General features: G+C 36.1%; 1 protein-coding gene across 9 annotated transcripts in view; it reads right to left on the reverse strand.

The window, feature by feature from the left end:
• Positions 1–24,077, reverse strand: part of ZZZ3 (zinc finger ZZ-type containing 3) — a 120,251-nt gene that overhangs the window by 17,449 nt on the left and 78,725 nt on the right. For all 9 annotated transcript variants that reach the window (XM_045064737.1, XM_045064734.1, XM_045064733.1 and 6 more), the window contains one exon: positions 1,509–1,647. In XM_045064737.1, the coding sequence (XP_044920672.1) occupies positions 1,509–1,647 (139 nt within the window). The remainder of the gene's footprint in view (positions 1–1,508; positions 1,648–24,077) is intronic.

Genomic DNA, 24,077 nt, shown 5'->3' on the forward strand with positions numbered 1-24,077 from the left:
AGTCAAAATACCTGTATATAACACACACACACACAATGCAAAAATCAAACTTTTAAATTAAGTCCTGGACAAAAATTTCTTTCCAAGGAATGTAAGTCTTTCACAATTACTAAGTATCTGGATTTAATGTAATTGCATACATTTTGGTTAAAAATTGTTAAGAAGGTCAATATCACATCTCTGAGATAAAGTGGAAAGAAATTCAGTTCTAAACTAAACCTGGAAATGGAAAACCAACAAATAACCAACTGCATACCAATCTAGTATAAAAAAGCCTAATTGCATCTTTTTTGCCCAAAGTAAGGTCAAGGTAAGTAAATTTGTTTACTAATAATAACTTTACTATTATCACCTATTTTAGTGGAATCAATTTTAAGTAACCACTGTAAGTACTGTAATCTTTTTGTACTAGGAATGTTTAATTATGGCAATGTAGATCAATAAACACCTAAGCAGACTCACAGTATAGAGAGGGTATATAGGGTCAAAAAAGTTCAGAAGTTTTAACAAAGCAACTTATAAATTCCATATTCATTATGATATTCAACGCTCTGAAGCATGAAGAGAAAGTAGTGATTGCCAAGTAAATAATATGGCTAGAAAAATGCAAATAATAAATTAATACAACTAAAGGAAACAAAGTCCCCAGGGCTGTTCCCTCAACACCTGGTAGACCACTTTTGTGACTCATTAAAAAATGGTAACTAATAACTACATTGTTACTGTTTTGTTTTTTTAAGGTGAATACGAAGTTTCTTTTTTATAATTTCTCAGTATTAATGTTTTCACACAATGCTGATTAATATTTTGCTTCTCAAATTTATTAAATTAGTGAATGCCTAATTCAAGATACATACTACAGTATAAATATGCATTTGCATTACCCACAAAAAAGTTATAAAAACATGAATCACTTTCAAATGGTTAACTGTTAAATACAAAAGTTCTGTTTTAAGGAAAAAAGAAAAAAGGAATTTTTACACCAAAGTAAAGAACATTACAAAATTAAGTAAAATTTATACTTCCTCCTCATGGACTTGGCAACCTTAAAGACATTTAAAATAGTTTTCATTTTTATCACCAATGTTTTTTATCATGCTATATGGAAAATTACAAAAGTACCTCAAAACTTAAGCAGTGAATAAATCCTGAAGTATATTTTCTTTTTGCCTTATTAATCTTGAAGTCAGTAAAGAAGGAAAACCCTCTTTTCGTTTTTACCAGAGACGGGAAAGGTAATAGGAAAAGATCCTAAAAATGGCTAGGGAATGGAACATCAAGTTCCTAATATAAATATCCAATTAAACCTCCCAGCTATTTTCATTAGAGTATATTTTGTGGGGTGGGGGGTGGTGCTTAGGAAAGGCAATATCCTTCCTTCAGTAGTACGGTTAGTAGTAGAAGGGAAAAAAATTAAACATTTAAAAAAGTGTATATCCATATTAAAAGAAAAATCAAGTTATTACCAAATATATCTTAATAAATCTTAGAAAGTGCTCAATATATACCTTCTTCTGGAGTTTCTCCACAAATCCAATGGGATTTTTTAGTGCTTCTTTCTGATGTTTGCCTAAACTTTCAAGGTCCTGGACTGCTTGAGAACGCTGAGCTTCAAGTACAGCAATCGTCTGTAACAGTCTCTGATAACTACAGAGACAAAGAAAAATACCTCACTAAAATTTCCTAGTAACAACAATAAATAAAAACTGAGTTCAAGCCATGATCTACTATTAAGCCACACAGTCTTTTTAAAGTTACCTGAAAGAGTTTAGTAAAACATATTACTGGGAATAAATGAGGTCTTCCTGAGTTACGAAGTACCTAGTCAGAAAATATCAGTTAGAGAAAGCAAAGCCTTATTTCCCCATCTTAAGTTTTTAACTCTTGAACCTGAACAAGTACAGAAAATAAGAGGGTAGCCTGACTTTCCAACAAGTCATTAAGAAACTGCTAAGTAAAAAATAAAATTGTAAGGTTTTAGCACTAGGAGGGATCTGCAAATTCAGCCCTTCTGTTGTACTTTGTTGTAATAAGGAATCTGAGGTACATTTTCTTGCCCAGACTTAAACAAACTGTCAAATAATTAAGACATGATTTCAGGTGTCATGGTTCTCATTTGCTCTTTCTATTATATTTCTACTCTACAGGACATTTACTTTCCAAGCAGTTCTTAAGTACTGAACATTTTTAACAGAGAAAAGCCTTAAAGATACTTACTTACTCCCTACCTGCGAAGATCTGCTTAGCACAACACAAAATTTTACCCACACAAACCTGCTATTTGTCATTATCTTTAATTCTCTTTATCTCTCTCTTTTGGTTCAAATTGCCCTGCCTCTCTGACTAATGTCTGTTTTCAGAAATATAATACACATACAGAAATATGTTTGCCCTGAAGTCCTCAATGTTCAAATACACTTTGCAAGAAGAATAAAAAGTCACTCCAAGTTCACTTCAAAGTAAGTGGTTAAGTCCTTAACATATAGATAAAGCACATTTTTTCTTTACACCTTGAAATAAATTTCAATGCCTTTCCCAACTAGACTGTAAACTCCATAATGGCAAACACATCTAAGAAGTTCAGTTTTGTTTATCCAGTGTGCAGCATACTTCCCAGCATAGAGGTGATCAATAAATTATTTCTGAATGAACAAATAATAGACATGTCTTATGCAGTCAAAAAGAATACTGAATCTTCTAAGTTCAGAAGTCAGCAAAGTAGAACTTTCCAAGGTAAAAACAATGCAATTTTGAGGTTCACAGCCACGGCACAATTGCACCATAGCATTCTCTATCAGGACACTTTGCCAGCTCCCTGCTTAAAACATACTTATTCTTGCTCTTGAAATGTTTATAATAATTAAGGTAAAAACTAGTAACACTAAAGGGTAAGACTCTTCTCAAGCTAGAGACACTTCATTTAAAAGTTAGAGCAGAACTGGAAAGCAGGAACCATACCAAGTCACTCCTGGGTAAGTGACAGAGGTCAGGTCTAAACCCACTTCCATGAAGCCCCCATCTGTGAGGTGTATGGAGTGCAGAGTCCCTGTCTGTGCTGGCTGTTCCCATGAGGCAGGCTCACCGAGACACAATCTTAGCATGACGGTAGTGAGCTAAGTACCAGAACCTATCCTCTCTACAATACTCTTAACGGTCGTACTTCACCTCCAGAACTCCTTCTCCACTAGCTGAATAACCAAAGACTTCTCACGGTGTCTTTATGACTGATCTCTGTTTTAAGCAAGATTTACATACTTCTATATCATTAATATGAAAATGACTATGAGTCTATTAAACTTCCAGCAAACTTCTGAAAGCACAATAAGGAACATGTAAGAACAGAGTTACGGAAAAAATAAGCACAGGCTTGAAAAAAGTGCTATAGTCAGTTGTTGATGCTGGGAAGAAAGGCCTCTCTCTGAAACCAATAAACTGTAACAATTTTTACTGTACTTAAATTATTTCAACAGAGATGACAAAATAGAACTCTTCAAACTCTATTTGCTTCTCTTTAATCAAGATAAATGATTAACAAATTGAAATTCCTATATAAACACTGTAAAGTCCAGAATAAGCAAAAAGACTGTAAGAAAGTGGTAAACTCAAGTCTTCCAGACCAGCTAATTTGAATTATTTGAGTACTCTTTTGAGTCCTCAGAGATTTTACCAGTAAGATTACCACATATATTCCTACGCAGAAATGGAAGGAATCATACAAAACTAGGAAAAAAAAACAATATGATACAGACAATTCTATTTTCAATCCCACCCACCCATCCACTTCACCTCCAAACGCAAACTACTAAAAACTGATCCAGACATCAACCAAGACAAGGCTCATTTGTTCGTTAATTTGATAATTATTTACTAAGAGAATAAGGTACTATCCTTAAAGCTTTGGTAACTATCAAAACAAATCACGCATGGACTTAGGTATAACAGGGGAGCTACAACTACACCAGAGAAGGAGAAAACTGTATGGAAGTGAATGGATAGGACTGGACTTCTTGCTGGGGTTAGAGGATGGGTATGTGTGGTGTATCATCCTAGCCTGCTTTTTTGTATATTTGAAATTCTCTACAGTGAATTAAAAAAAGAAAAACTTTAATTCAAATTAATGGAGGGATTAAACACTATACTTCTCGTAGGCTGGTCATATCACACCTGCTATTATATTTAGCTCTGCTTTAAGAGAGAGAGACAGGTTCATGAAGAGACAAGGTAGATGAGAAAGAATGTAGTAAGAAATAACAACAGTGTCAAACATTTGCTGAATGTATAGACTATAAGCCAGACGTTATATATCTTAAGTATGATAACATAGCTCTCACTATAAACTTATAAGATAGGTACCATTATCACTATTAAACAAATAAGGAAACCAAGGCAGATTAAGTAATTTGTCAAGATCACACCAGCCATTTATTGTGGAGATGTGATGTGAGGAATGGTTAAGACTCTGAGAATTTTTAACCTAAAAAATTAAAACTTCTATTAGAACTTTGTTTCCATCTTTCTTTATTTAACACATGGCTACATAGAAAAGGAAACAGACTTTTACAGGCTATAAAGAGTCAAACCAGAATCAAATTGTGATAAAGGTACAATATGAAGAAAAACACTGTCTCAGTAGAAACCAATAAAAAATGCAGTAGAGGGACGCCTGGGTGGCTCAGTTGGTTAAGCAGCTGCCTTCGGCTCAGGTCATGATCCCAGCGTCCTGGGATCGAGTCCCACATCGGGCTCCTTGCTTGGCAGGGAGCCTGCTTCTCCCTCTGCCTCTGCCTGCCACTCTGTCTGCCTGCGCTTGCTCTCGCTTCTCTCTCTATGACAAATAAATAAATAAAATCTTAAAAAAAAAATGCAGTAGAGCACCCAATCACTACAGATGTTCATACAGATATTTAAAGGAAATTCAAGCACTAAAAATACTGCAACTCTTTAATTGCAGCAAAACTTGCTACTCTCACAATTTTGCTACTCATTCAACCAAGTAATCTATAGAATGATTTTTTAAATGTATATATATTTGTGTGAACACAAGTATAATTACAGCGTTCCCCCAAGGACAACTCTATATTAAATCTATCAAGAATTATTTGTAATCCATTTCTAGACTAAATCCACTGCTACAAATAGTAGGCTTACCTGTTGCAAAGGATTATTAATTTTATTGTTTCAGGTCTTCAACATAAAATAAGACAAGTTTAGCTTTTGTACTGTGGAATTATATTTTACTAAAATATAAATACTCTTCAAGACTACATCTAAGTTATATTCATTACCCTTCATTCTCCAAGTCCTCTTGAATTCTTTATTCACATATGTGAACATAAAACATTTATATATGGGCACTTGAGTGGCCCAGTCAGTTAAGCGTTAACTCTTGATTTTGGCTCAGGTCACGATCTTAGGGTTGCAACATCAAGCCCCACGCTGCAGGAAGTCTGCTTAAGACACTGTCTCTCCCTCTGTCCCTCCCTCTTGCTCTCTTACTCGAAAATAAATAAGTCTTGGGGCACCTGGGTGGCTCAGTGGGTAAAGCCTCTGCCTTCAGCTCAGGTCATGATCTCAGGGTCCTCGGATAGAGCCTGGCATAGGACTCTCTGCTCAGCGGGGAGCCTGCTTCCCCTCCTTCTCTCTGCCTGCCTCTCTGCCTACTTGTGATCTCTTCTCTCTCTCTCTGTGTCAAATAAATACATATAATCTTTTAATAAATAAATAAATAAATAAGTCTTAAAAAGCAAAACGTAACAAAACTAGCCTAGGGGCACCTGGGTGGCTTGGTGGGTCATGTGGGTTTAGGTGCCACACATCAGGCTCCATGCCGGGCCTACTTAAAAATTAAAAAATAAAAATAAAAACAAAATAAAGACAACTATTCTAAATCAGAGGGGCTACAACCTTTAGCCTGTTTCTATAAATAACGTGTTTGCATATTTATTTACTTATTTTGAGAGAGAGAGAGACAACTGGGGGAGAGGGCGAGAGAATCTTAAGCAGGCTCCACAACCAGTGTGGAGCCCAACATGCGGCTCGCCCCTGACCCCCTCTATAAATAAAGTTTTATTAGAACATAACCACCCTCATCTGTTTACATAATGTCTATGGTGGCTTTCTAACTATAATACAGACTGCAGTCGTTGCAAAGTGCAATTGATTCCCAAAGCCAAAAATATTTACTATCTGACCGTTTAAGAAAAAGTCTGCTAGGCTGTGCTCTTGATTAAAGATACAGGGACATAACAACAAAGTATAACGTATAATCATGAAACAGGTCCCATGGGGGGGGGGGATAAACACTTTGGAGATTTTTCTGGGTATAGATGGAAAAATATAAATACAGATTGTGGGTTATACCATTTTATTCTATCAATGCCGGACCACTGGGGTATAATAAAGTTCTTAAGATTATACAAGAGAATATTCTTTTTTTTTTTTTAATTTACTTATTTGAGAGAGAGTACAGAGAGAGAGAGAGAGAGCAGGAGAGAAACAGAGAGAAAGAGCATGAGGGGGTGGGAAGAGGAGAGGGAGAAGCAGGCTCCCCACTGAGCAGGGAACCCGATGCAGAGCTCGATCCCAGGATGCTGGGATCATGACTTGAGCTGAAGGCAGACACTTAACTGGCCGAGCCACCCAGGTGCCCCGAAGAATATTCTTCTTTTTAGGAGATTTATACTCAAGTAAAGGATCATGAGTCTACAATATACTTTTAAATGTCACAGCTTGAAAAAAAAAGTATATGGAATGGGAAGGAAGATGAGGGAAAAGGGAGAGAAGGAGAAAATATTTAAAAATGTGGGGCGCCTGGGTGGCTCAGTGGATTAAGCCACTGCCTTCGGCTCAGGTCATGATCTCAGGGTACTGGGACTGAGTCCCGCATCGGGCTTTCTGCTCCGCGGGGAGCCTGCTTCCCTCTCTCTCTCTCTGCCTGCCTCTCTGCCTACTTGTGATCTCTATCTGTCAAATAAATAAATTAAAAAAATAAAATAAAATCTTTAAAAATGTTAACAACTGATGAATTTAGCTGAAGGGGATACAGATGGCTATCATACTATTCTTCTAGACTTTTAACATTTATAATTTCCTAAATAAAAACCAAATAATGAAGAAGCAATTCATTACATTCTGCTGCTGATAAAGAATAGTTTGATTTTTAAAAAAAAAGAATAGTTTGATTATCCTATGAACACTGAACTTAATTAAATAACACTGAAAAAAACTAGAGGAAAGCAACATAAAAATAAATGTATTCAGGGACGCCTGGTGGCTCAGTGAGTTAAGTATCCCACTCTTGACTTTGGCTCAGGTCGTGATCTGAGTCATGAGATGGAGCGCCATGTCATGCTCCATGCTCAGCACAGCATGGAGAGTCTCTATCCCCCTTTCCCTCTGCTTCTCTCTCCTCACCCAGTGCTCTCTCTCAAATAAATACTGAAAAACTTTAAAAAATATTCATTTAACTATACTGTACAAAGAAAAGGGAAAGGAGTATAGAAAAACTTCTAAGCTAACTAGTATGCTTTCACATGTGTGTACATGTGTACAAATGCACACATGTACACACTGGTGACCAGGAGGAACTAAGAGGAAAAAAGAGCAAGACATATGCTGGATATAATTTTCAACAGGATAAAACTATATAAAGTGAACTGGTTCTCAGGAATAACAATCAGAAAATTTTAAGCAATAACAAATTCTATCCTAACACAATTTACCAGTATAAAATTGGGGGGGAAAATGCTTCAAATTACTCTATACCATCATTTCAATCATGTATGGCATTTCTACTTTCAGCAAAATACTGAGCTTAATTTATACATGACTGAAAGAAATTATTTTGGTATCAGCAGAACTTATGTATTTTAAAATTATCTATTTAGTAAACAAAAGCTGTGTATGATACTATTTCTGCCTTCATGAAGGGTTTCAAACACTGAAAGTGTAGAACAGCAAAAATTCAATAATTCATAAATGATTTCTCATTTACTGTGAAAATCTGAAAGTCATTAGAAGATGATCAAAAAACCTCTTATGATATTCTGTGTTAAGAGAGAAACTAACACCTCAGCTTCTGATAATATGCCTTTCCAGGTATAATCATCAATTCTGTATTGAAAATAACTAAAAATGCTGAATTAAAGACAAGAAAAAAAATGTACCTGTTTATTTTAATATCGTGGAAAAACTGGTAAGATACTAAGACTTTTTATTAACAGGCCAAAATCTAAGTGAAGGCATAACTGGACCATGTAAGTCTAGGCTCAATTTTCTGTACTTCACTTGCCCAGAAAACAGAAGACAAAGCCACTGAGGTAGGCAGATGAATAGGAGATGCTCTACCTTCAGGCTTCTGTACCTTTCACTCCCATCCCATAGAAGAGCTGCTTTGGGACTGAGAAAAGGAGCAGATAAAAATTTCAACCACAAAAAGCTGATACCACAAGACAGTCCAAATCATATTACCTGGGTGGCCTTAAACAGCAAAAGCCATGAGTAAAGTTTAAAGCAGGGCTTCTGGACTAATGCACACACACCCATCCCACACTGAGATACCCACAGAAGCAAATACAATTTTATCTGGAAAAATACATACTCATCTTAGGCCTCAAGGATAACCCATAAAGAATTTTCCAAAGAAAGTAAAGAGCTCCTATTTAAAAATTACCAAGCATACAAAAAAGCAAGACAGAGAGTAATAAAAGACAGGTTTGAAAACAGCTACAAGGAACAGGAAACTACAAAAACAGACTAAGGTGCTTTGAAAAGGAAGCAAATTCAAATTTTTTAAATATGATAATTAAAACTAAAAGCTCAATGGGGATAAATTTTCTCTTTCAGAAATTTCAGGCAAATTCACTAAAGACAAGCTGGAAAAACTACTTAAAAGCTCTTATGCTAAGTGAAGTAAGTCAAGCAGAGAGAGTCAATTATCATATGGTTTCACTTATTTGTGGAGCATAACAAATAACATGGAGGACATGGGGAGATGGAGAGGAGAAGAGAGCTGAGGGAAATTGGAAGGGGAGGTGAACCATGAGAGACTATAGACTCTGAAAAACAACCTGAGGGTCTTGAAGGGGCGGGGGGTGGGAGGTTGGGGGAACAAGGTGGTGGGTATTAGGGAGGGCATGTATTGCATGGAGCACTGGGTGTGGTGCAAAAAAAAAAAAACAATGAATACGCTGTTACACTAAAAAGAAATCTAAAAAATAAATAAATAAATAAATAAAAGCTCTTAAAAGTGGTAAAGAGCTAACAGAATCATGAGATGGTACCAAATTAAGATCCATGATAAGGGGCGCCTGGGTGGCTCAGTGGGTTAAAGCCTCTGCCTTCGGCTCAGGTCATGATCTCAGGGTTCTGGGATCGAGTCCCGCATCGGGCTCTCTGCTCAGCAGCGAGCCTGCTTCCTCCTCTCTCTCTCTCTGCCTTCCTCTCTGCCTACTTGTGATCTCTCTCTGTCAAATAAATAAATAAAATCTTTAAAAAAAAAAATAGATCCATGATAAGATGAAAACCAGAAAGTTAAAACATGTCTGGGGGCACTTTTGCCCTGGAGCAACTTATTGATCCAGAAGAGGAAGCTGAGCAGTGCTTCTGATAGCTTAAAATGACAGAAGATCAAAACTGGACTGTAGAGCCAGACTACACCCTAGGAGTAAGAGTGAGAAGGAAGTAAACTGCCCTCTCACAATGGACTAGTAGATCTCAGTTCGTAATTAACTAGTAAGGCTGAAAACTTATATACTCCAAGACCCAGACATCCCATATGTAGTATGTAGTAACCTCAAGAAACTCCTGAATATACAGTGGCATGTATTTACTACAGTCTTAGTCATGATAATCCAAAACCAGCAATAACCCAAATGTCCACCTAAGAAAACAGATAAACCGTGGTATAGGTATACAATGGAATATTATACAGTAATGAAAATGACCATACATCTATGTGTACCAACACAGATGAATATCAGAAATGTAATATATCACAAGAGAGTATAAGCAGTGTGGTTCAAAAACTAAACTTTCTTATTTAGGGATACACATGTAAATGGTAAAACCTTTTAAAAGGGCAATGAAGGATTTTCATGAAAGTAAGAAAAGTAAGGAAATATAACTAAGGAACTAACAAAGGAGAACTTCTGGAGTACTATTCATATTGCATATCACAACCTGGATTGTGGTTAAACAATTATAGGCTGTTTTATTTCACAGTTACTCTGTACCTGCATGTATTTCTTTAGTATTATATGCATGAGATATTGCACATTTTTTTAAATGGGAAAGCTTTCTAGGAAGAAAATGTTATAGAGAGAACATTTATAGTTTTAGAACTTTATTTAAGATTCACAGAGGAGTCCAGGATCAAGTTCCAGCTCTATCAGCAACTAACTATGGGAGCTTATTCAAGCCATTAAACCTTGGGCCTTGGACTCCTCAGCTACAAAATGAGAAGAATGGACCAGATAAGTAGTTGCAAAAGCTCTTTTCAAAGTGAAAAATTCTAGGATTATAAGCCATATGTTCAATTCTGGTCACTCACTATAAAATGCTAAGTGAAATAAGTCAGATAAAGACATATATCATATGCTTCCATTCATATGTGGAATTTAAGAAACAAAACAAATGTGCAAAGGAATAAAAGAGAGACAGACAGACAATCCAAGAAACAGACTCATAACTCTAATACAAAACAAACTGATGGTTACCAGAGGGGAGGTGGGTCGTGGGTGGATGCATGAAAATGGGTGATAGGGATTAAGGAGTACACTTGTGATGAGCATGAGTAATGTACAGAATTGTTGAATCACAATATTGTACACCTGAAACTAATGTAACACTGAATGTTAACTACACTGGAATTAAAATAAAAATACAAAAAAAAAAAAATCCTGGTCACTCATTATCAGGGATGGACTCACTTAATATTGTATACATTTTAATACAGCGTTGTCACTGTTTTCTTCAACATTGTATTTGAGACCTGAGTTTATGTATGTATGCTCTGCCCATATTAATATGTATGCCAAGTAACTGCTCTCAGAGGGGAAAGTTATTTAAAAAGATCTAAGGGAGGGGTGCCTAGATGGCTCAGTCGGTTGGGCAGCTGCCTTTGCCTAAGGTCATGATCCCGCGGTCCTGGGATCGAGCCCTGCATTGGGCTCCCTGCTCAGCGGGGAGCCTGCTTCTCCTTCTCTGCTGTTACCCCCACTTGTGCTCTCTCGCTTACACACACTCTCTCTCTCAAATAAACAAACAAAATATTTTTAAAAAAGAAAAAGCTCTAAAGGATAAGTGTCTCCTGCTTCACAATGTCTACTCATGATATATTACTGGCTTTACTCTGCAGTGGTTACTTCTAAAATGAAATTATGTAAAAATATAATGGCTTTGGTTTATGAAGAAATTGGCTGTTCTGGCTGTAGGTCAATGAATAGTGTATTTCTTGAAGGCAAGAATCTTACGGTGCACCTATCCCACTAGTTTTTAAGTATGTCTTATCTCATTTATTGTATTTTATATTGTGCAATCCTTGAGAGGAAGGCCATTTTTCTACTTCTTGTACTATTCTATAGCACAGTAAGATTCAAGAGACACAGAAAGTGCTCATAAAAATGAGAACAAAACCATGAAAGAATATATGAATAACTGAATAGTTATTTAGGTGAGTTCTCAGCAGTTACATGACTGTATATAGAACACTATTATAATGGTATGTATGTTCTTGTAAGTTTTTTAGGTATGCTAAAGATACATAAAGCCTTGGTCCTTTTCCATATGTAAAACTTAGAGGGACAGATAAAAGACATACTTACCAAATTTATGGATGACATGAAGTTGAGAAGGTTAGCAAATACTGTAGATGAAAAAAATCAGGATTAAAAAATAACAAGCAAGCTAGAATACTAGACAAGATGAAATTCAACCACATAAACAAAAAAATGGTTAGGGGCGCCTGGGTGGCTCAGTGGGTTAAAGCCTCTGCCTTCAGCTCAGGTCATGATCCAGGGTCCTGGGATCGAGCCCCACATTGGGCTCTCTGCTCAGCAGGGAGCCTGCTTCCTCCTCTCTCTCTACCTGCCTCTCTGTCCTATTTGTGATCTCTGTCTATCAAATAAATAAATAAAATATTTTTAAAAAATGGTTGAACTACAAAGCAGTCAAACAAGTACAAGATGGCATGAACTTGCCTTAAGAGACACAGAAAACTGTGAGCCCCCCAACTGATCTTAAGTTCAATTATGATGTTAAAGTGTGAAGTAGCTGCTCAAAAACACGTAACACTAGCTTAAACTTGTATGAAACCAAACACTTTACCAAGTATGCTCACTGTATATATAGCACTATGTCAGCCATTCTGAAGGAAGGATACAAGTATAATCAACATGCAATCCTACATCATGATCATTATAATTAAGGTAAGACAGTGTGCACGTGTATACTGGTAGTTGCTCATTTAAATACTGAAAGACAAAGCAGCTTATAAAATTTCTACTCAATTCCCAACATCAACAAAAATTATAATGATTAATATACTGTAAGAGGAAAACATACATAAAATTTGACCATGTTATAAACAAAGTGATCATTCCTGGGAGACACAAACACTATTTCATAGAAGAAGTAAAAACCAAGTAAACACTGAAAATTTGTGTATTTCAATATAAAAGAAGGTTAAGATATTCCAGGTAGAACAGTGCAAGGAAAACACAAAGGCAGGTTAAGTGTGACACACACTGAAACAACATATTGAAATAACAGCGATAGTCCAGAGAAAATACACGAGGGGAGTTAAGAACACAAAATAAAAATCTTTAAATGAAAGAACTATAGATCCAACAGGACCAAGAAATACGGGTTCTAGTCCCATTCTGAGAAGATCAAATAGATCAGCCTATCAGGCCTTCAGTCTCCTCTTCTACAAAATAAAAGTCTCTAACATCACTTTCCATTTCCAGAATTCCTGGAGATACAGCTTGAGCACCTATTTTTAAAAACAAAAACTCCACAGACAATTCTGAAACATGTCCTTCATAAAGAAATACCACTCTAATGCAACAGAGAGCAGTTGCCAAGTTTTGAACGATGATGATTTAAGAAAATCTTTGTATTTGGAAGGCTAATATGGCTGCAATGTGTTAACATAAATTTGAGAAAATGGCAAAAGAAAGCAATGTAGCCAATGTGTAAGATTACATTCTGAACAACATATTTAACACTGAAGTATACTCAAAAGTTGTTAACCAGGAGCACCTGGGTGGCTCAGTGGGTTAAGTTGCTGCCTTCGGCTCAAGTCATGATCTCAGGGTCCTGGGATTGAGTCCCGCATCGGGCTCTCTGCTCAGCAGGGAGCCTGCTTCCCTCTCTCTCTCTCTGCCTGCCTCTCTGCCTACTTGTGATCTTTCTCTGTCAAATAAATAAATTAAAATCTTAAAAAAAAAAGTTGTTAACCAGCTAGGGTTCTGAAAAGCAGAAAAGTTAAAAGAATTGTAGATGATCCAAGAGAACCTATTAAAACTGTCTTTAAGATATGAAAGTTTGCTATACAGAAAAAGGAAGAGATATAGTTCAAGTTACCTCAAGGTCAAACTCACATCACTGAGCAGTTGTTCTAGAGAAGAATCTGAGGCTCAATAAAAGCAAAGATTTCATGAAGCAGTGAGTTCTCTGTCAGTATTAAGTTCAAACAGATATTGAATGACCACCATTCAAAGGATACAGTAGAAGTGTCATATTAGGTGGAAATCTGGATGAGACTTAAACCAAGGTCATTCCAAGACCAAGTTTCTAAGGATACTAGAAAAGAGCATTTAAAAATTAAATTCCTTCAGTTTAAAAAGGCTATATATTATTATTTCAATTATATGACATTTTATAAAAGATAAAACTACAAGGGAAGTAAAAAGTTCAGAAGCTGAGGGGAAGACAGGAGGGTTGAACATGACAGACACAAAGGTGATGTTTTTATACTCATGAAATTATTCTAAATAATACTGCAATCTTGGATGCATACATTATGCATCTGTCAAAACCATAAACCTTTAAAGGCAAAAAAGTGAACCATTATGCAAATTTAAAAAAATCATTTAGAAGGTCAGGGCATCCTAGGAAGAAATATAAACTGATGGAAGATCTAACTGTATTATAAATCTCACTGAGGGGTAAAAAGGAAAACGTCCTGACCTAGGTAGCTTCAGAGATGCATGGCATTGCTAACACTAAAGGCAATATTCTAACTGATGTAGTTATAACATATTCTAACTGATGTAGTTATTTCCCAGAGTTAACAATTCTAATACTACTATATACTTATACTGGAATTAAACAAATAAATGGTGATAGATGACCAAGTTGGCCAGTGCTGGACTCGGAATTTATAGATGAACAAGGGGAGGAGCTAGAATGATCCAGAGGTTAATATAAGGGATTAGAGATAAAGTCAAAATATGAACTCAGGTTTAGCTTAGTAGAGATGCAGATGATTATATACAAAATATTTATGGAGGGGAAAAATATTTATGGAGGGGAGCCCAGGTGGCTCAGTCGGTTAGGTGTCTGCCTTTAGCTCATGATCCCAGAGTCCTGGGATGGACCTCTGTGCTTGCCTCCCTGCTCAGTGGGGAGCCTGCTACTGCCTCTCCCTCTACTTATGCTCTCTTATTCTCTCTCAAATAAAATTTTAAAAAAATTTATGTATATGTGTACATACAGAGGTTAGTACACACACACACACACCCCAAAAATACACCACCTTGATGGGACATAGGAGCCAAGAGAGAAGTTCCCAATGGCCAAAGCCAGAACAATTTGAGCAACAAAATAAAATAGGACTAAATTATAACCCAAGGTATAAAAATAAATATTTGAGTCCATACTGACATAAATAATTGAATGACAAAAGAACAATCTCCCAAGCAGAATTCCAAATAATTTATGTAGACACTCTGCCCTCAAGGAAAGAGAACCTAACTCCCCAATCCTGTGTGTACTGCACTGAGTAACTTCTTTCCAAAATACAGTATGGAAAGGGTGAGGAAAAAAGAATACAATGGAGGAACCTGATAAATACTACCTCAGCTGAGTAATCAAGTCAACATCAATGGCACTACATCATAGAAATAGCATCATAGAAATAGTAACATTCCCTCAGTATGATGTGATAAAAATGGCACTTTACTTCTGTGTTCTTCTTCCCCACACCTTCAACCCCAGCCTAATCATGAGGAAAACATCAGACAAATTCCAGTAAAGGAATATTAATACCTGACCAGTATCCCTCAAAACTGCCTATATCATCAACAAGGAAAGTCTGAGACTGCCAGTCAAGAGAAGCCTCAGGAGACATGATAATTAAATCTAATTGGTATCCTAGATGGGATTTCAGAACAGAAAAAAGATAATGGGTAAAAACTAATAAAGTACAGGGTTTAGATGATAATGTATTAATACTGCTTAGTTATAACTAATATCGTACAAAAATATTAAAAATAGGGGAAATAGGGGAAAAGAGGTAGGGTATGTAAGGGAATTCTGTAATATAGTCTTGATTTTTCTGTAAATCCAAAACTGTTCTTTAAAATACTATTTTTTTTAAAAGAGAGAGAGAGTTTGCACCTATCAGAGAGCAGTCAGGGTGGCGGGGTGGGGGTGGGGTGGAAAGGGGCAAAGGGAGAGAATCTTAAGCAGGCTCCACAAACTACATTCCACGACCCTAAGATCATGACCCGAACCAAAATTAAGACTCAGATGCTTAGATGACTAACCCACCCAGGCGCCCCTTAAAATAAAACTTAAAAAAACAAAACTTTAATAAAACATTTTTTAAAAATAAAATAAAATAATTAAATTAAAATAAATCTTGTAGGGGTGCCAGTTGGCACAGTCAGTTAAGTGTCCAACTCTTGGTTTGGGCTCTGGTGGTGATCTCAGGGTCATGAGATTGTGCCCTGCACTGGGCTCTAGGCTCAATGCAGAATCTTCTTGAGACTCTTGCCCTCTCCCTCTGCTCCTATTCACCCCCCAGGTTCTTGCTCTCCTATCCCCCCTCTAAAATAAATAAAAATTTTGGAAGATTTTATTTGAGACCATGAGATACAGAGAAAGAGAGAGAGAGATCACGAACAGGGCGACAGGGAGAAAGAGTAGCAGACTCCCTGCTGAGCAGAGGCTAATGGGGGCTGGATCCCAGGACTCCGGATCATGACCCAAGCTGAAGGCAGACGCTTAACCAACTAGGCCACCTACACATCCCTAAATAAATATATTTTAAAAATCAATCAACCAATCTTACAATCTTTCCTGTAGCCACTATTGCTCTGCTGTCTTAGAATAGCAAAAGGGTTAAATATTTATTTTAGGCATATAATAAGTTGAAACATAAGAATTTAAGAGAGCCTATCTAATTACATTAAAAAATTTATGCTAGCAAATTTATTGTCATTTACTCCTGGTTAAACTTTATCACATTGAATAATCACTCTAATGGTTCTAGAATGCACCAGTTTATAAATAATTCTCAGCTGTTCTCTCTGTTCAATATGAAAACCTGTTCAAAACACCTTTCTAGATATTATCTCTATTCTGCTTTAAAGTGGTAACTGCTAGGGGTGCCTGCGTGGCTCAGTTAAGTGTCTGCCTTCGGCTCAGGTCATGATCCCAGGGTCCTGACATCAAACTCCACATCAGGCTCCCTGCTCAGTGGTGCGCCTGCATCTCTCTCTCTCTGCCACTCCCCTTGCTTGCACTCTCTCTCTCTCCCACTCTTTCTGTTAACAAAATAGAATCTCTGGGGGCACCTGGGTGGCTCAGTGGGTTAAGCCTCTGCCTCTAGCTCGGGTCATGATCCCAGTGTCCTGGACCAAGCCCCACATTGGGCTCCCTCCTCCTCTCTCTGCCTGCCTCTCTACTTGTTATTTCTCTTTCTCTCTCTCTCTGTCAAATAAATAAATAAAATATTTAACATAAATTTAAATTAAATTAAATTAAAAAATAGAATCTTTAATAAAATAAATAAATAAATAACTGCTAGGGCATTTCAAATATAAAATCTCTGTCAGGGCACCTGGGTGGCTCAGTGGGTTAAGCCTTGCCTTCGGCTCAGGTCATGATCTTAGGGTCCTGGGATCGAGCCCGGCATCAGGCTCTCTGCACAGTGGAGAGCCTGCTTCCCCCTACCCACCCGCCACTCTGCCTACCTTTCTGCCTACTTGTGATCTCTTTCTCCTGTCAAATAAATAAATAAAATAAAAACTTTTAAAAAATATATAAAATCTTTGTCAAATAAATGTAACCTCCAGACCTTTTATGGTTACCCACCTTAAGTCACTAAGCACAATCCTAGTCTTTTAACTTTAGTGCTTCAACACAGTAGTGACATTAAAATGTATACCACAATGCCTGGCATGACAATATACTCCTAAAAAATACATTCTGTTGAGGAGGCTGGGTGAGGGGAAGAGGAAGAAAAGGTTAAGGACAACAGTTTCTTCCATTTAGTATGATACATCTTCATTCATACACACACACACACACACACACACACACACATATATATAAAACAATTATAAGTTACATAATAATATGTATTAGACCAACATATTCACAGCACAATGTACTTAAAGAACTGGTGGAAGTCTTTGGGTTTGTTTTGGTTTTTGGTTTTTTTGGGGGTGTATCCTAAGCATCTGGTACCAGCTGGATTTATATAAAATTTTAAAATCACAAGGTGGAATAAAAATATTTGTTTACCTCTTGTATTGACACAACTACCTTATAATTTCATTATACTTGTACTATTAACTTTACACTTTGTACAGCTATTGTTATCTTCGTTGTACTCCTCCTATGAATATTTAGAGTATAAATTATATTCATATATATGATTATATTTATTATTGATCAAAACCCCTCTGAAACAGGTATTTGTACCAATTTATGGATGGCATAACCAAAACTTGGAAAGGTTAAACACTGGCAGAATGTTCTTGCCATTAATTTTTTCCATAATACGATTATTTATATATCCTAATCTACGTGTAATATTGAGCTTAGTTTGTATACACTAGGAAAATTAGCTTATATCTAAAATTCAGAAATGACCAAAAACCTAAATGAAGCCTTAATTTCCTGCCTTATTTTTAAATAGCAGAATAGTAATAAAATTATCCTATTTAACAACTCTCCCTATTCACCTACTAGTACAAATACTAATTCAAAAACAGAATGCAACAGAAGAGAAATAGTATCTTTTTTTTATTGAATGGACCATAAACAATATTTTAAATAAAACATTTGTCATTCATAATTAAAGAGGAATTCTGATAGCCTCCAACAACTGTACAAAAACACTTGCCCCTTTCCAAAGTCTTCATTGTGTATTTTCTCAATGTATATTTAACAAGAAGTGTAATTTTTTTTTTAAGATTTTATTTGATAGTGAGACAGAGAGAGACAGAGTAAGCATATGAATGGTAGGAAGGGGCAGAGGGAGCAGGGAGCCTGACACTGGGCTCGATCCTAGGACCCCAGGTTCATGAACTGAGACAAAGGCAAACACAACCAACTGAGCCACCCACATGCCCCAAAATGTAATTTTGAATGCATTTCAAAGGACATTTTCTTTTGCATTAAGGTTTCACCAACAATCCTGAAAATACAGTCAGGCCTCTGTAAGAAAAGTTATCACTTTTCTCTTTTCAGAGTCTCTCCTGGTACCGGGAAACTGGCAAATTACTCAACCTATTCAAGAAATTTAGCTGTTGGGACGCCTGGGTGGCTCAGTTGGTTAAGCAGCTGCCTTCGGCTCAGGTCATGATCCCAGCGTCCTGGGATCGAGTCCCACATCGGGCTCCTTGCTCAGCAGGGAGCCTGCTTCTCCCTCTGCCTCTGCCTGCCATTCTGTCTGCCTGTGCTCACTCTCTCTCCCTCTGATAAATAAATAAAAATCTTTAAAAAAAAAAAAATTTAGCTGTTAAGGAGAGAAAGTAAACAGAAAAATAGCTGAAAAAGTATATAGAGTATGAGATGATTTTTAAATCAGGAAAGACTGAAACGTGTAAATGCTGATGGGAAAGGGCTACTGGAAAGGCTGATTCTGAAAAGTAAGAGTAATAACAAATAGAGCAAGGTTCCTAAAAGAAAGTTAAGAGGGAATGGAGCTCAACTCAATGGCGGAAGGCTTAGCCTCAGGCAGGAAAAAAAGAGATCACTCCATTTACTTAAAGATCATTTATCATCATCACCATCATTTCGAATTAAAAGTTTACTACTTATAAAATATTAACTGCTAGTGCCCCTGTATATATTATAACTCTTTTTATAAATGAGGAAACAAAACCTCAAGGTTAAGTAACTTGCCAAGGTTTCAAGTGGTAGATCTGAACCCAACTAAGCCTCTCTGACTCCCAAGAGCATAATCAGAAGGCTACACTCTCACAAACTACAGGTACAGATGCAGATAAGTTATGTGGCAGGATGTTGACTGAGTTAGTTCTCCTCTGCTACCTTCTATTTTCTCATGCAGCAGAAAGCAAGATCACCTGCAAAGTGAGGGCCTGGTGGCTTAGCAAGAGTTAAAGAGATCTTAAATAGTCACCAAGAAAAACTGACTAGGGAAATATGGCAGGTCCAGGCCACCCAAGAGGCCCCACTTTGTAACTGGAAATCATTAATTTATAGTGGTACCAGTATGCAGAAGTATGTGATTTCTTTTCAGTTGTAACAAAGGAAAAACAATGGGAGAGGAGAAGAAAAAATGTGGCAAGAGAGCTATGTTCTTAAAGATCAGGTAATCTAAGCCAGATAAGAAAAGGAGACAAGGGGACACCGTGGTGGCCCGGTGGTTGGGCGGTCAACGCCTAGTTTCGGCTCATGTTGTGATTTCAGTGTCGTGAGACTGAGCCCTGCATCAGGCTCTAGGCTCAGTGTGGAATCTGCTTGGGAATCTCACTCCCTCTCCTCTGCCCCTCCCCTGCTATGTGCCTGCTCTCCCTCTCTTGCTCTTGTTTCTCTAAAATTAATAAATAAGTCTCTAAAGATTTTATTTATTTATTTGACAGACAGATAGCAGAAGTAGGCAGAGAGGCAGGCAGAGAGAGGGGAGGAAGCAGGTTCCCTGCTGAGCAGAGAATAAATAAGTCTTTCAAGAAAAAAATAAAGACAAGGATAAAGGCAAATATGGAAAAATTAGAGTTGTTAAGGGAATAAAAAAACTTTGTACATTCTTTCATGTACTTATTTTCCAATTATCAGTTGCCTTTCTATTCTGCAACAATTACGAGGGAAGGAAAACAAAAGGAAAGGCATAAACAAATACACTGCAAACACATCTCAAATGTTATGGAAAAGTAACAGGTTCATAAATATTCTCATAATTAATTGAGACACGGGAGATACAAGAAAAAAGTCTAATGGTGAAAGGGAGCAAAACGGTCGAAAGAACCAAAAGCAAGACATGAATTTTATTTTATTTTTTTTAGAAGTAACTCTTTGAAACTTAAAGTAACTTACAAAACCATGGAAAACTTATCTTGTTTAAAATGTTTCAAAGATTCCTGGGCCTACATTTAGGGGTCATGTAACTAAAATACAAATAGGGAAGAAAATGGGTAGTAGATTAAAGTGTGTTTCTCCTGGGGAAATGGACCCAACCAAATCTAACTTACCTTTTATAATATGTGGTGTCTAAGACTTGGCCAAACTTACAGTGAGTACTCAACAGATAATTGCTGAACTGAATTAAGCCAGAGCAAAGAAACAGGAGCCCAGACTGCATGTTTTCTAATAAAAATTATTTTAAAGGGTCATTATTACTGATGCACCAGCTTTAAGCAAAGGTAACTACCGTAGCACTGAAATACTTAGGAAGTCTTAATTTACTGTTCCAGTGACCGAGAGTTTCACATACTCTTTTTTTTTTTTAAGATTTTATTTATTTATTTGACAGAGAGAGATCACAAGTAGGCAGAGAGGCAGGCAGAGAGAGAGAGAGAGAAAGGAGGAAGCAGGCTGAGCATAGAACCCAATGCAGGGCTTGATCCCAGGACCCTGAGCTCATGACCTGAGTCTAAGGCAGAGGCTCAACCCACTGAACCACCCTGGCGCTCTCACATACTCTTCAGAACACTTAGTAAGTCAATATTAGATGCAGGTCTTACACAATCATTATTTTTTATATGATTACAAGCATGATTAACAAGCTACTATAATTTTTCTACTCTCTAAGGTACTTAAATTAATTAGTTAAATCTGGGACTCAACACAGATATAAATTACTATGTCTAGAAAAGAAAAAATAGTATCTATTTATGTCTAGGAATGAAAAAATAGTATCTATTTATGTCTAGGAATGAAAAAATAATATCTATTTCTAACAACCCCTAAATGTAGGCCCAGGAATCTTTGAAACATTTTAAACAAGATAAGTTTTCCATGGTTTTGTAAGTTACTTTAAGTTTCAAAGAGTTACTTCTAAAAAAAATAAAATAAAATTCATATCTAAGGTCTTATTTCTAACAAACTAGAAACAAACAAAAGAAAAAAATCAAAATTACCAGGCACCAAAATCCTCTAAATCACCCAAAGTATGAAATATTCATGCAATTATAAGAAGTACTGATAGTTCCCTTAAACTAGATTTGCAAAACACTTATAAAATACCTGAATAAAATGTAAACTATGGAAGATTCTCAAAAAGAACCAGTCATTTACATTTTTAGCCCCTTGTTATGATTTATACTATAAAGTCAGAATATTAAGTCTATAATAAATTTCAGAACATGAAAAGTTTTAAAGAATCACATTCAAAACTAATGAAAATGTACTCACCAATAAAGTATCTGACATCTTAAATTTTTTTCTCAAACTATATACCAAATTTAACCAAAATGTTAGTTTTTATGATATCTGAGACTTTCATTTTTCCAATATCAGACTCTGAATGGGGAAGGCAGGGGATGGGGCAAACAATGACATAGAACTTTGATGATCTTGGCAAACACTTTTTCTTACCAGCTTAATTAATATTTCATAAGTGTTTATCATCATTTCACACTGACCTTCAAGTGCAGATGACACCTAACATTTCATATTTCTTTCTTTTGACAAAAGGAAATCTTCCAGAAAAATAAATAAATCTGAGAGTATTGGACACATAAAAATATAGATGACTTGCAATAGTTACATATAATACACCACATTTTATTAAAGCAGGTGACCTATCTGTTTATGTATCTCCAGCAACCAGCACTCTGCTAGCATGAAGCAGGCACAAGAGACACTTGCTTAATTAGTAAGTATCAGTTGATGGAAATCCACCCCACAGAAGGATTAGATCATTTAAAATTCTTAAGAAAGTTTTTTTTTTTTTTAATGTTTCAACTGATTTAAATACTTTAAGAGAGGCACCTGGGTGGCTCAGTGGGTTAAGCCTCTGCCTTCAGCTCAGGGTCCTGAGATCGAGCCCCGCATCAGACTCTCTGCTTGGCGGGGAGCCTGCTTCCCCCTCTCTCTCTGCCTGACTCTCTGCCTACTTGTGATCTCTGTATGTCAAATAAATAAATAAAATCTTTTAAAAAAATTAAATTAAAAAAATAAACTACAGGGGCGCCTGGGTGGCTCAGTGGGTTAAGCCGCTGCCTTCGGCTCAGGTCATGATCTCAGGGTCCTGGGATTGAGTCCCACGTCAGGCTCTCTGCTCAGCAGGGGGCCTGCTTCCCTTCCTCTCTCTCTGTGATCTCTTCCCTTCCTCTCTCCTACTGTGATCTCTCTCTGTCAAATAAATAAATAAAATCTTTAAAATAAATAAATAAATAAAATAAGTAAATGAACTACTTTAAGAATAAATTCTATCTAACATTTAACAAAATATATTTGTTAGCTTTCACTGAAAATTTATATATACAAAGAGTGAAGAAAACTGTATCTGATAATTTACAAATCCTTATTAGTTCTCTTCAAAAGTATGGCCAAATTAATAAAAATATGATCAAAGTACAACATATTTTTGTAAAACCACTTCTTACATCTGCTATTTGGACTGGCCCTTTAAAATTCTGGGCCATCTAATAGCCTATAAACAAAATAAGCATTTCTTATTATTATTGTAGATTTAGAACAGAGTTCTGTTTAATAAATGTCAGAAGACATCTTACTAAATTCCAAAGTAAAGATGAGTGCTCACATTAAAGAGGCAAAATGAAAAAAAGAGAAAATACATAATGTGAAGTTTAGAAGTTTTTCCCCTAATAATAAATGAATTTGTAACAAAAATGTTTTAATAGAAAAACCAACCTGAAATTTCCCCTTTTAAGTTGAATCATTAAAAAAAATTTTTTTTGATCTCAGCATTAAATGCTTTAGATGGGTTCTAAAACTATATATTGCAAGGTTTCCAAACCTGGCTGAATATTAAAATCACTTAGGTTTAAAACAGAGAGAGATAAATGAGACTCCACAGACTATTTAAATCAGAATCTCTAGGGCAAAGCTAGGCATTCATATATTTTTCAAACATTCTAAGTGATTCTAATGTGTAGCCACATTTGAGAATCAATCCTATAAGAAATAAGGATTCATTAGGAATTACCAGTATTAGAAAAGAAATTGCTACTCCAAATTGAGCTAAATGAATGTTAACATAACATTAACTGTTAACAACTTAAGGGCAAAGATAATGTATAACTGCAATATAATTTTTAAAAATTATTTGTGAGCTAAGTGTTTTAAATCTTCATAAATCAAGAAAGCAAACAATCTGCACCATGTACCAGAAGTAATATTTCTAGCAAACTATGTGAGAACAGGTAACAACATCCTCTTGTGTTCCACACCCATTCCCTGGATCACTAATCTTGCTGTTTGCTTTTGAATGAATGTAAATGAATTAAGCTTTCTAAACATCTCAAAAAATTTCAGTAAGTATTTGATAGTATGAGCCCTCACTCTCTTTATATTTAAACAAATCCCTATGCCTATGTTTTTTCTGATAAAAATAATAATAGTAATAATGATAATACCTATCTGTTTAAATTAAACACACACAATTTTATTTAACTACAAACTATAAGAATTTT

Source organism: Mustela putorius, unplaced genomic scaffold (assembly GCF_011764305.1).
Source record: "Mustela putorius furo isolate JIRA1106 unplaced genomic scaffold, ASM1176430v1.1 tig00003853_pilon_pilon_pilon, whole genome shotgun sequence".
NCBI lineage: Eukaryota > Metazoa > Chordata > Mammalia > Carnivora > Mustelidae > Mustela > Mustela putorius.